General features: G+C 33.1%; 2 protein-coding genes across 3 annotated transcripts; both read right to left on the bottom strand.

Moving 5' to 3' along the window:
* Positions 1 to 21: 21 nt before the first annotated feature.
* On the bottom strand, positions 22 to 4,023 carry LOC103852457 (E3 ubiquitin-protein ligase ATL59). Its single transcript, XM_009129362.3, has 3 exons — positions 2,443 to 4,023; positions 668 to 2,344; positions 22 to 555 (listed from the first exon to the last, which is right to left on the bottom strand). The coding sequence occupies exons 1-2, from the start codon at positions 3,119 to 3,121 to the stop codon at positions 2,322 to 2,324; spliced, it is 702 nt and encodes a 233-aa protein (XP_009127610.1). The 5' UTR covers positions 3,122 to 4,023; the 3' UTR covers positions 22 to 555; positions 668 to 2,321.
* A 245-nt stretch (positions 4,024 to 4,268) lies between these two features.
* LOC103852455 (WAT1-related protein At1g68170) lies at positions 4,269 to 12,670 on the bottom strand. 2 transcript variants are annotated; one of them, XM_009129361.3, is made up of 7 exons: positions 6,927 to 7,799; positions 6,786 to 6,848; positions 5,834 to 5,950; positions 5,470 to 5,716; positions 5,086 to 5,244; positions 4,731 to 4,882; positions 4,269 to 4,633 (listed from the first exon to the last, which is right to left on the bottom strand). In XM_009129361.3, the coding sequence occupies exons 1-7, from the start codon at positions 7,121 to 7,123 to the stop codon at positions 4,465 to 4,467; spliced, it is 1,104 nt and encodes a 367-aa protein (XP_009127609.1). In that variant the 5' UTR covers positions 7,124 to 7,799; the 3' UTR covers positions 4,269 to 4,464. The 2 variants fall into 2 exon arrangements, with proteins under 2 accessions (XP_009127609.1, XP_033139575.1); XM_033283684.1 differs by lacking the exon at positions 6,786 to 6,848 and having other exon boundaries at positions 6,927 to 12,670.
* Positions 12,671 to 13,607: the final 937 nt, after the last annotated feature.

The raw sequence follows: 13,607 nt of genomic DNA, 5'->3' as shown, positions 1-13,607 counted from the left end.
GATGAAAGAAAATCATACATAAAAATCTAAATAAAAATGACATAAAAGCATATTAAAAATACAAATACAAATCCTAAATAAGAAAAAGCCAATTAGTTGAAATCTTGATTTGTTTCAAATTTTTGTCATATATTCTCAATTAAATCAACTTGACAATGTGTTTCTGAGAAGACGGTGGTGGCTTCTGTTTTTAGTAGCGCATGAATTCCCGAGACCCAAGAGTCCTGGTTACTTTGTTCTCTCCTCTCTTGGTGATCACAAGCTCAGACCCACCAAAAAGCTCCACGGTATTAGCTGACTCATCCTGGCGTTTGAAAGACGTTAGTTGACGCTGTGAATCCAGTTATTTATGACATTTATAGCTTCTGCATCCGAACGTAATCTTTGTAGTAACAAAACGTGTTACAGACGGTACTGACATCAATAACCCCAACATACAGATCTTCACTTTTTGCTAATATCAACAAGGAAACTGTTTCCTTTTGCTAATTCATACCTCCAAATCTCAGCCAGGGTTTGTCTTGTGGTCATCTTCATAGCTCTATCTCTATCCTTCTGCAAAAACCAAAAACGTTTCAATGTAATTTGTTATAAGAACTTGAATGCCAAATGTTGGCCTTATTTAAATGCTTTTGCTGTCTAAAACCAGCTGAAAAAGTAATTTTACCTCAATTTGACGCCGAGTCTTTGCAACATCAAGTGGGCAAGTAGCAGCACCAGCAACAAAACCAGCAGTGAAGTTTGCTCCTATTATACTCCCCGCCCTTGGTTCTTCACCCATGAAAGAGAGCCAGTGTATATAACACACAATGGAAGATTCTGAATGGTATTTTTTCAGAGATAGAATTACTCACAGGCTCAAGTGTCGACCAGCAGATTGCAGAGAACGGACGTCCCGAGCGAGTTGACATCCTGTAATTTTGTCCATTACTTGAAGACCCCTTGACTCGACTCACAGCGTCAACTAACGTCTTCCAAACGCCAGGAAGTTTCAACCCATTCATCCTCACTCTCATCCAAATTTAGATACCTGTGTGCGCAGAAGACGCCACGGCGGAGAAGTGAGTCTTTCGACACTATCGGAGACGACCCACGGAGTCACAGCTTGCGCCTCCTCCGATGATGACGATTCAGGCTCTTGTTTCTCCAAGCTCAGCATCTCATCCAACAAACGGTTGATCTCGTGTTTCCTAGTCTCCTCCTGTAGTGAAGAGATCAATGAAACCCAAAATAAAACATCGACGAACCTCCACGGTGATGATTTGGAGAGATTTCTCAAAACGATCGACAAGAAATTTCTCAGACCCAAAAAAAAAAATACACCAACGAAGAGAAAGGTAGAGAGAAGCCAATAGCAAAAAGACACGCATGGGGTGTTTACCAGTTCTAGAAGTGTCATATTAGACACTGGTTCTTTGGTTTTTTCACATTTACCATTTATTTTTTTTAGTTTTTTTTAGAATCCTCTTACTAAAGCCTTTGATGGAGGTGGTCTGAGAAACTCTAAATCACCATCACAGTGAAATATGCATGCGAGTCTTGCACTGAAAGTGATTTCCGACTAATCTTTAAGCAACAAAGGTTGAACACAAGTTGGAGTTTAATTTTAACTAGTAAAACCAAAAGTAGCAAGACATTGTAAACCCAAATATCAGATTAAATATCAGATTTTTAGTTCTTTGATAAAAATTTGGTTAGTTATGATAATTTTAAATATTTCGGATAAAAAGTATTTTGATAATTTTAGTTTTCGGTATTTTGACTTATAAATAAAATCTTAAATTATTTGATATTTTAAAACTATATATAATTAATATTTATAAGTATACAAAGTATATTATGGAAATTCAGGTATCCATTCGGTTCTCGGTTTGAATTCGGTTTAATTTCGTATTTTTGGTTCTACAGATACATGCTCCACAAAGGTCATTGAAAAGATCTAAATCCAAACAAAACCTCGTTTTCGATTTGGTTCGGTTCTTCGGTTCCGGATAAATATATCCATGCCTAATCTATTTCATCGTATGATCTACCAACTAAAAGATTTTCACCACAATTCTTAATTTTATTTACACGAGTTACGTACAACTTCCAAAGGAATCAAAGATAATAATTTGATGATATTTACATAAAATATAGTCAGAGTTTTGTTTCACGAAAATCTATAAACGTCTCTTTCGCCTTTAATCCTCGTTGCCTCTTGATTTTATTTTCTTCTTGATGTATATTTTTACTCCAGTCTCTCAGAATTAACCTAATTTTAGTCTATATATAATTACTATTTTCATACAATATTCTTGTTCGCAATATCTTTGATGTTTTCAAGTGTTTGTTATTCTTACATCTGCAATATTTCTTCAATTACGTGTTAAACTTTATAATTAAAAACATTAAAGCATAATACGATAGCCATGAAAATTAAATCAGGAGGAGGTATCTTACCGAGGAGATTATGTACCCAATCAAACATCATTCGGAGAGGCCACAAAGAACAAACCCTAGTTCGAATGCGATTTGATCGACCATTGCCGAGGTTGTGAGACTCTTCTCCATCAACGTGACAATGGGAAACGCCTAAGTTAACCTCAAAGCGACAAATGGGACAAGTATTATGAATATTCAACCAAGACACAATGCAGCTTGGATGGTACAAATGCAAACATTTCAACTCTTTTCCTTCCTCTCCAACTTCAAACTCCTCCTTGCATATCGCACAAACCATCTCTTTTGCCAAATTTTCTTCCGAGACCGTCACCGTATTTACAGCCTCAATGGCGGATGGAGAGGCCGGTGGTGGACCGACACGTTCGTTAGGCAAGACATCAGCGAATTCATCATCGGTATTAACTAGTTCATGATTGAACCGGTTGCTTCTCGTTGAGTTGACAAGATGGAGAGTGATCCAATCGGTATCGGTATCCCAATAAGGCCGGTTTAGCCTCATAATGTCAAGCTCATCGTGGAGATTGATCTCTCTAGAACAGAGAGGACATAAAGGACCATATAGACCATAGTTTTGGAGCCTAATAGTGCGGCTGCAATGACGGCAATAGAAGTAATGGAACGTTCTTGTTCTTCTTGTTCCATTCACAATAATTCTTGGACGATACTCAGATGTCATGTTTTAACGTGAAATTTAGTCTTTTCAGGATTAGAGTTTAAACATATTCATTTATACTTACATACGTGTACAAGTTTTGAAAACGAGGTAAGAAGAAGCCTCGAGGAGTGAGTTATTCTTTTTCTGTCGAGAGGAACAATGGTATCGTGTGGCATCTGCTTATGTTAACTCGAGAATCTTTGGTGATTTGTCTTGTATAGGAATCAAACATTAAAAAAGGATGTTTGGAGAATCAATTATGTAAATTGTAAAGGGTTAAGGTTTAGCAAAGAGGGAGTTATTGGAGCGGCTCATTATCGGCCCAGTTTAACTGTTCAACTTAAACAACATCCTCATTGCAAATTGCAAGTACCTCCTACGAATTTTTAGAAAATTTGGAATATTTGGCTTGCGGATGCTCCTAAAAATATTAAACTAAAAATGAATATATATGATCATTAAAATATTATAATTATAATAAATCTATCTCAATTTCATCATAATATTAATATCTTAATTTAATATTTTTAGAAAATTTGGAATATTTGGCTTGAGGATGCTCTTAAATTAAAATTGAACACAACTATGCATTTTAATGGTTTTATTTAAACCTAATGTTTTAAATCTGGACCGAACCAACGGTCGGACATGGTTGAACCGTGAACCAAAAACATATATGGATTGGGTGGATAAAAATCGGGGTTGTTTGTATTTTACCATTAAAATCAGTTTTCTTAAAGGTATTTGTCTTTTAAATCAGTATAACTGTTACAAATTATCTTTTTAATTATATTCAATCTCTGAATTTTTATAACTCACAGTGATTAATATTATAAGTCAAAATATTGATTATATATATAATTTTCATTTGGTTTGTACTTAAATTTTATTTTATAATTATTTATATTAAAAATTTAAATAATTAAAGTTCAAATTTATCAAAAAATAACTAAGAAAACATTTAGATTTTTTTTCTATTTTAATTATGATTGAACTCAACTGAATTTGGTTGAACCCAATCAAACCATATCAGCCCCATGAGATCCGAAAAAAGTTTCGGTCAGTTAGTGGCTGGAGCCTGGTTTTAAAAACATTGCTCAAATATGGTTTATATACAAATGAGGTCTCTTGTCTTCTAAATTATACACATGCCGCAGAGCCAAAATAATTAAAAACAATAAATATTTTAGAATTTTATATTAGTCTCAAAACTATAATCTGAGATAGTTTTGATGTACTCCCATATCATAAATTACAACATTCAAGAAATCTTCATCACATATAACATACATAGAGAAATTAATATTCCCTAATATAGAAGCATAGAACATATATAAAAAGCAATTGTTGGTTTGTATTCGTATTCAAGGGACATTTGTACTTAATGTTGGGAGATTCTTAAGGGAGATGTCTTTGCTAGTAGTCTTATTTGTTTCAATATAATCCGAGGTCGGAGTGATACTCTTCATTTCTTTGTTTTTACCCCATAGCACAAGGTATAATCCTCCCACAATAATCACTGTACCAATTATGCTGTAATGTCGACATGTAAAGATAAACAATTATATACATACACACATAACAAATCCATCTCCACAAAGCAATATAAAATATACATGAGTTTTTGTACCTCCCCACGTGAAGTGTTTCGTTTAGAATAAATGATCCAACAAGAGCAACGACGACAAGTGCTACAGGGCTAAATACCGATACAAATAATGGTCCTCTAGATTCGACGCACCATGCGTTGACTGCTATCACCATTCCGGACATCACAATTGACTGCAACAGACCACATGAAAGATATGCTTTAAGGCGAACTTAAAATCTTCTCTCATTGACTCGTAAGAATGTGTTACTTCTACTAACATGACCGTGTTCTTTAGAAAAAATTATGATGCTATGTTAGATAAAAGGAATAGTTTGCATATGACCTTCAATTAGTTTGACTGAACAAGACATATATATTCGATATTTATATTTACCGCATACGCAATCGTAAAGAGCCTGATATTCCATCCTAATTTCCATTCCTTCAAATCGCAATTCCAGCAAAGAACAATAATAACAGCCACAACGCTTCCCGTCAGGTTCATTAGCGTCGCGTTCCAGTAAGCCCCTCCAAATTGTTTGCCTACTTTTACCTGTAAACCAAAAAATGTTATCATAAATTCGGACATTTAATATCATTTATAATGTGCATATCTAAATTTAGATGATAATAAGCCACGTCACCTCAATATTGCCTAGTACTATCAAAAAGTATCATGCATTATAATATATTCCAACCCATATTCTTTAATATATATATATACTTAATATTACACCACATGCTTAGCGATACGGAGAAGAGAAACGAAAAAACTTGCCTGCAATAATAGCCAAAATGCATAGGAAAAGTTGCCACCAAAAACAAAAAGAGCCCCGAGGATAGAAATATGGTGGGAGGCATCACGTGAGAAGTCATGTGATTTGTTCATTAGGTCAATGTGCGTTGACCACATATGAATATCTTTTCCTCTGTAGAATATAAAGATAAGAGCTCCTCCAACACCAAAGAGTGTCCCAAAAACTTTAGCCTTCCCTTCTCTTGTTCCAAACCTTACACTCTCCATCCTTTAAGACCACCAAAAATTGAATAACGATCCATATATCAACAGACTATTTTTTTTTGCTTTGAGAATATAAACATGCATAAATGGATTAAAACTGTTATTAATTATGTAGACTTGCCTAAGAAATGCAGCCAATACGAAAGTGATCAAGGGAGTGAGAACGGCAGCAGCAGAAGCGAATGTTGCTGACGTTAGAGCCAGGCCCGTAATGGTGAAGATACTCGGTAACACCGCACTGTTCAATCATCTAAAAATTATGATAAGTCTAATATATATATATATATATATATATAGATATGGAGTCCAAAAAAAACTTGGAACAATCTCTAAGACATGTAAAAAGTAAAGTATTCTTGTCATTTAAGACATCAACAGTGGTCAAGAAGGAACCACATCGAATTGAATTGATGAGAGAACTCGATCCCTAGACTTAATTCATATGATGAGTTTTCAATCCACTCGAAGAAACAATTGGACCACACGCTCTTGATTAGATCTAATATAGTTATTTTTACATACTAATCTATATAACTATGTTAGGAACAAGTACTTACGTCACCATAAATTTAATTGCCCTTCAATGTTCTTGGTATATATATATTGGTTTTTAATGCAAAACCACTGGTTGGTGATATTGATTTAATTGGTTGATCATACTGATTACGTTGAAACGTAATCGTCTAGAGTTTTTACGTCCTGGTACGTGCATGTTGAATTCAAATGTAAAACCACCGGTTGGTAATATTGATAATATATGGTTTTTACTATGTGTTTCAAAAAAAAAAATATGGTTTTTACTACATGTAGACGATTGCTTAAATAAGTAGTCTTCCCTATTATCCTACCTAGCTAATGGCTAGTTTTTTTTTTTAAATAGTTGATGGCATATACATATAATTGCGCATATGATTATATGAGTTATATAACAGTCAGACCCTATATGTTTGATCATTTATTTTGAAGAAAAAATGGTTGGGACTTGAGGAAACAAAAACAAAAACGGAAATTTTTGCAGTTTTGAGCACATGTAGAGCTTCGAAAACTTTTGTGTGTGTGTAAAACTGACGTACCCCAGTAGCCCCGAGAGAAGTGCTAGTAAGAGAAGATTCCATGTAAACTCTGGCCTCTTCTCCCTAGCCGATCACATGGAGTTAAACAATGAGAATAATTGGTCAAAGTAATTGATATCAAAGCAGAATGAGAAAAACAACCTTTGAAAGATAAGAGAAAGGGGAATCATGAAAAGTGTAGCGAAGAAGAGACGATAAGCCACGAGAACTCTTGGCTCCATACCATCTACCACCGCAAGCTTGAACAAAATATTCAACACTGCTGTTGCTATTTGAACCACCACCATTGCCGTTATAGCCTTCATTTCTCTCCACATTTCACATATTTTCGTAGCCATTTTTTGCTTTGTTTCTTCTACTCCCACCCAACAAGTGAGAGAGGGAGAAGGGAAGAATAGAGAGAACACGTAGCCAAGTCAGATAGACACTCCTGAGCCCGTCAGTTATATTTATTACACCCAGATATTTCTTTCTTTCTTTCTTTCTTTTCTTCCCCAATATTTATTGTCGCTATGGTCCACTAAATTTTAGTACCATAAATGAGTTGTGATATGAGTAGATGCTGATTTCAGGTAAAATATGTTTCCGGAATATTAATATGGATTTATCATATCCCACCATATAATAGAGTCTAACTTAAAGTTCTTCTAAAGAATAATGTAGTCCAAAAGACACTATCAGTTAGCCAAACATTATTGAAATATCTTCTCTGATCACGAACGGCAGTGGATTTAGAAAACCAAAAGTTTCGAATAGTGAAGATTTCTCTTCTCTAATGTATTTTTCTATTTTTTATTCTAAAAGTAGTTTAACATCTTTATTTGATTTAGAATTAAAATTGTTTAATTATGATAGTTGAAAATTAACTCTACTCATTTTAAATTTTGCAAGATTTTTCACATTATTATAATATTATTTAAAAATAAACATTTATTACATAAATCTTATTTAACCGTCAATAATTACATAAATGTACATTATACAAACAACAATAAAACAAATTAAATCTTATTTATTCATCAAAAGAATAGTAGATTTATTTAACCGTCAATATTATTATATTTTTATAAATGATCAATTAATACATTTCAACTCCAGAAATAAATTCTTGTATCTTTGATTTTTTTCTAAATCTGACTTAGAAAAACTTCTTTGTATTTGATTCTTATATAAAGAATCATCTTTTGATAAAAAAACTGTCTTCCAAAATTATTTATATTAGTTATAATTGTACATATTTTAAACTTAAAGGATAATTATGTAAAAAATATATTTCTATTTTACATTGAAAATTTTATTTCTATAAAAATATTTATTTTAATTAGAAAAGTTCAATGATTATTTTAAAATTGGAAAATATGATTTTATAATACAATATGATTTTTTGATAAATACCAAAGCAATATCTATTTTACCGAAAAAAGATGACTAAAATATTTTTTTTACTATTATAAAGGCAAAATATCAATAAATTATAAATACTCTTAGAACTATGGACGGAGAAATACCGAGATTGGAAAACTAGGTGGATCTGTATTTTCGTGTTTATATTATTATAAATTTTATTTACAGTTTATTTTAAGTGCGGAATAGTTTTTTTTGTCACTAACATAAGCAGATTCATGTAATTTTGCAAACTATACCGGTAATTCCTCATTCATATAAACGATAAACAATGATTTTTTTTCCACTGCATGCAATACTTTCTACTTTTATATTATGCGTATGTGGTACATGAATGATCTTTGAGCTCATTAAAAAAAATGTTAAATTAAGCTCTGAATTAGGTGAAGGAAGTATGGCTGCCTTACCAGTCGTCGAAACCCAATCAGAAAATGTTTCAGCTTATATTCCTACTAATGTAGTTTCCATTATATATGGACAAATATTCTTATCCGTTGATCTTTTTAATACTGGAATTAGACATGTTATTAATGTAGAGATTTCTGTTTCCAGAATAGGATCTACCGCTCAAATTAAAACAATGAAAAAGGTAGTTGGAAAATTACTGTTAATTTTTTTTTTAGAATAGTTTTTAATATGAAAAGAATATATTAACCAAATTAATAGTTTTGTGGCCATCGTGTTGTCGAACTACTTTTTTTTTCTTTGACTCTTGCAAATTTATATAATGAACGCAGACTCCAAAAGTTAGTTAGATTTAAATAAAATTATATTTTCGCTTAGAGAAACATAAATGTGGAAATATTTTTCAATTTCTTGAAAAAAATAGTAGACCTCCACACGTATGAACAGTTTTACTCCACCTTATGCTGAGAGCAGACGTGTAAGTGGGTGATTTTGCTAAATAATTACTAATTCGTAGCAAAATAGTCTACCTTTATATACAAAGCGAAATGCGTAACGAATCCAGCAACGTGTTTAGATGCTATTGACACGTGCGGCGCATGCTTTCAGCTTTGTGGTTCTCCATAACGTACGTACGCCAAAAAAAGTGTACAAAAAGCTTGTAGTCCATATGAAGTGTTACCAGAAATTGTTGAGAGTGCATGTATTAGTACGAAAGATAGATGAACTTCTGAAAATATGCTTTTACCTTGGCCGTCGATTTTGTATCCAGCTTTAAGGAATCTCATCTTTATTTCTATTCACGAACACAATTCTAATTACGTACGTCAATTTTGTGCTATACCATCAGTATACACCGTTACTTTAAAGTTACAGATGAGTTATATTTTTTTGTTCTCTGACAGTTTTACACTCTTGAGATTTTTCTTATTCTTTTTTTCTTGTAGATCATAAACCAAATTTTAGTAGTGTCATGTAGAAAATCGAATATTCTTGTCATCTAAATCATTTTTAATAATCAAAGAAAATCTTCAGTGATATTCATGGATGGTGAAATTCGATATGTAACATTGATCCACAGGGCGAATCTTCACCAAACACCACTTGGTTACTTTGGGGACTTCTTTAGTGGAATAAACTTTACATCTAGCTCCAAGAGTTGTATTTCTCTTTGCAAATTTGAAATATATAACCATACGAATCTGAGCAGTTTCTGAAAGTTAATTAGCTAAGAATCGTACGTTTACATGAAGATAGAGATCGATGACAGTTATGATTCAATGATTTGTAGATGTGTCATTAACTATGTTATACAAAACCGACTAGACCAGCTAGCCCCTTAGCTCCAGTCTTTCATTCGAACATGAGAGTTAGCGACTTTATCAATGAGGAAACAAAAGAATGGGATGTTGGATTGCTAGAGAATTACGTGGTCTCTGAAGACACTTCTTATAAGAAGTTTAGCCATAAGCTTTACTCATAGACATAACACTTTATGTTGGAATTACACGAATAATGGTATGTACACGGTTAAATCAGGATATTGGGTACCTCGTAATTTATTGCGACGTGAGGAAGAGAAGGAGATATTAGAACCCAGTATAATTAAGCTCCAGGCCTTTGCTTGGAAGATAAAAGCTCCACAAAAAATTTATCATCTTATATGGCAATTGATAACATGTCACGTGGCAGTAACAAAAAACTTGATAAGACGTAACATGAGATGCGATAACTACTGTCCAAGATGTAGGGAACCAGAAGAATCTGTTACTCATGCAATATTTGAGTGTTCGTCTACTCTACAAGTATGTACCCTATCTTCAACTCCAACGAATTCAGATATTTTCCCTATCTCGAGTATTTATGCTAATATGGATTACCTTTTCTGGAGGAAGAACATCATTGCCGAGCCAGCCTTAGATAGGGATTCATACCCCTGGATAATCTGTATATTTGGAAGGCTAGGAACGATAAACTTTTTAGGGGCATAGACAAAGATCATAGGAGCTAGTTCGCTATGCAGAGAGTGAGTCTCAAGCCTGGTTCAATGCGAATGAAATAATTCCATCGACTTTACATGAGCATAGTAGTGACCAATCTCAAATCATAAGCTTGAGTAATATTTGTATGATAGATGGATCATGGACATCTACATCACAATTCAGCGGGAGTGGATGGGCTTGGATAGACAGTTTGGGGAATGCTCAACTTATGAGGACACGAAATTATATACGACGAGAGTCTCCTCTGCACATTGAAATAGAAGCATTAAGGTGGACGATGGAGAGCATGCTACAATATTCGACATGTCAGAGCTTCGGAACATACTGCAAGGATCTGATTGCTATGATTAAGGAACCACAAACTTGGCTTAGTTTTGCAACAGAATTGGATAGGATAGAGACTTCGCATATATGTTTTTCGGAATTTAAGATTTGCCATGTTCTACGACCACAAAATCGGATCTCTGACTTCCTAGCTAGGACGACAAGATCTTTCCATAGAGATATGTATTTTGTTGGTTGTTCTATTTTTATCTGGTTACACAGACCATTTCAAGTTTGATTAATAGAATAGCCTTTTCGATGTCATAAAAAAAACTATGTTATACAAATTATTCTTCAAATTAAAATAGATTTATATTTTTTGAGACAAAATTAAAATAAAGATTAGCGGCCATAACTTTAGAACTTTCGGGTAAACATAGTAATATAAAATAATTAACAAAAAAAAACTGAGAATATGTTGAGGCATTTGGGTGTGGAAGAAACAAATGGTAGAGAATAATATAGGATTGTAGGAACTCCAAGAGGCTGAGGCCACGAGCTTTTAGTTGATAGATGATCACAACGAACTAATTTTGTGGTAGCAGCAATTTGGATTTTTTTTAAATATATATTTAATTATAAGTCACTTTAGACCTTCTTGAGACGTTTTTCATTCCCATAATTTCCTTATTTTTGTGTGAGGTTTCTTTTTCTCTACTTTGGGTCCGTGCATAGTAATGTAATTAATTAAGTGAGAAAGCAAGTGTATCAGATATATATGCAGGCCTGGTTCTTGGCTAAATAGTGTTCTGGTAAAAGTAAAACTATCATTTTTAGTACTCGCCTAATCATCAATTATATCTATCAAAAATGTTCTTTGTTACTATCACAAATGATGATTAACTATCATATGCTTGATTAATAATTTAACATACATCAGTTTCACGACGTATCTCTCTACTTGACGGTTTTACATGTTTATCTTTGATAGACATACTCTTTGCAATACACGAGCATAACGAACAACCGAGAAATTATATCTTTTGAGAATCAAAACCCAAACTTAATGTAATATCTTTTAAATCTTCTGACCACTAGGCCAAAAAGCTTTCGCAAAGTATCATATTTCCAGTTTCAAAAAAAAAAAAAAGTATCATATTTCAAAGTTCAAATTTAATAAAAGTTGAGAATTAATATTATATGTGCATACACTAGTAAGAAAAAGGATACAACCACGTTTTTTCGTGGTTATGACTCAATTACTTAACACAAAACACAAGTACCCAAAGTTAGATCATCCAAATCTCATCAATAGATAGAAATAGGTTCGAAGCTGGTTCAGCTACAATGGTAACTAGAGGAAGAAGCTTTCGTGGCTATATTTAAGATTTGCTACTAATGCCATGAAACAAAATATGTGGTTATAAGATCATAGCAAAAAAAGACCTATCAAAAACCGTAACAAAAGTTAGGAGTTTCGTGGCTAAAATAGCTACGTTTTAGTCATGAAATATTCATGGCTAAGAATAGCCACGAAATTTGTTTTGAATTATTCGTGACAAAATTATAGCTATTTTTAACCACATTTAATTTCGTGGCAAAATTATGGCTAGTTTTACCACGATTTTCACACGAGTTTCTATGTTTTTCTTTGTGATTTTTTCAAAAGTTGCTACAAAAAATCGTAGCTATTTCGTGGCTATAAAGAAAATTTACTAGTGATACGAAAACATGGTCTTCTATAATATACACACGTCCAAGTACTGTTAGTGAGGGCCTAATAATGTGTTTTGCCACCCACGTTATAAGAGCGAGTCAGTGTCTAATGCATATAATTTGCATTCATATGCACGTAAGTTACTTTTTCAGTGCAATTTTATTTTCTATTAGACGTTCAAGATTAGAGTTGTTAGATAATTCTAAGACTCGTGAAATAAGTTAATTTATTAATAAGTGTTTGATAAGTTAAATACACAAAAAGGAGAAATTTAAAATAGAAAATGAATTTACTATTTTGATTATGTTTGTATTTCCATATTTTACATGCAAAATAAAATTATGTTTCACTATATATATATATATATATATATATATATATATATATATAAGTCTCATGAGAGTTATTTCATAAGATCTAAGAGAAACATTAAGAGTTTCAGTTTCGCGAAGTTTTTAAAGCAAGAAAAAAATTGTTTTTATAATTTTTTGTGTTTCTAGAGATTTGAGTTGATATTAGAGCCTGGTTTAAGCATCGATCTTGGCAATAGAAAATAGATAATGTAAGCAAAATGACGGACATGACTAGATCTGCGCCTCATACAAAAGACTTTGGATCCGCATCCATCCAATGTATTATGTTGTCATAGGCAAACTATACGGTTTGGTCGATGAGGATGAAGGTTTTTATGCGTGTTCATGAAGTGTAGGATACAATCAAACCCGTTTCAGATTCGAAAGAAGAACAATGTTGCAACTGCTTCTTTCTCAATTCGTTCCCGAAATTTTGATTTTCCAGGTAGGAAAACAAACCGCATCAAAAGACATTTGGAATTCCATCAAGTCATGAAACCTTGAAGCTAATTGTGTAAGGGAGGTGATACTTGAGACGTTGATGACGGAGTTTGACAGATTGAAGATGGTTGATAACGATACCGACGATGACTTTGCGAGAAAGATATTGGGGTTATAATCCAAGGAAGCCTTGTTGGGAGAAAACATAGAAGTGTCCAAGATGGTGAGGAAATTC

Source organism: Brassica rapa, chromosome A02 (assembly GCF_000309985.2).
Source record: "Brassica rapa cultivar Chiifu-401-42 chromosome A02, CAAS_Brap_v3.01, whole genome shotgun sequence".
NCBI classification, from domain to species: domain Eukaryota; kingdom Viridiplantae; phylum Streptophyta; class Magnoliopsida; order Brassicales; family Brassicaceae; genus Brassica; species Brassica rapa.
The sequence above is the reverse complement of the archived record's forward strand: the minus strand, read 5'-3'. Positions and strand labels throughout refer to the sequence as shown.

Coding starts and splice junctions, on each gene's coding strand:
- LOC103852455 (XM_009129361.3), bottom strand. CDS start 7,123: ATGGCTACGAAAATATGTGAAATGTGGAGAGAAATGAAGGCTATAACG. Junction 5,245..5,469: donor CATTTTGGCTATTATTGCAG/GCAAGTTTTTTC, acceptor TTTGGTTTACAG/GTAAAAGTAGGCAAACAATT. Junction 4,634..4,730: donor GAAACACTTCACGTGGGGAG/GTACAAAAACTC, acceptor TCGACATTACAG/CATAATTGGTACAGTGATTA.
- LOC103852457 (XM_009129362.3), bottom strand. CDS start 3,121: ATGACATCTGAGTATCGTCCAAGAATTATTGTGAATGGAACAAGAAGA. Junction 2,345..2,442: donor TTGGGTACATAATCTCCTCG/GTAAGATACCTC, acceptor GAAATATTGCAG/ATGTAAGAATAACAAACACT.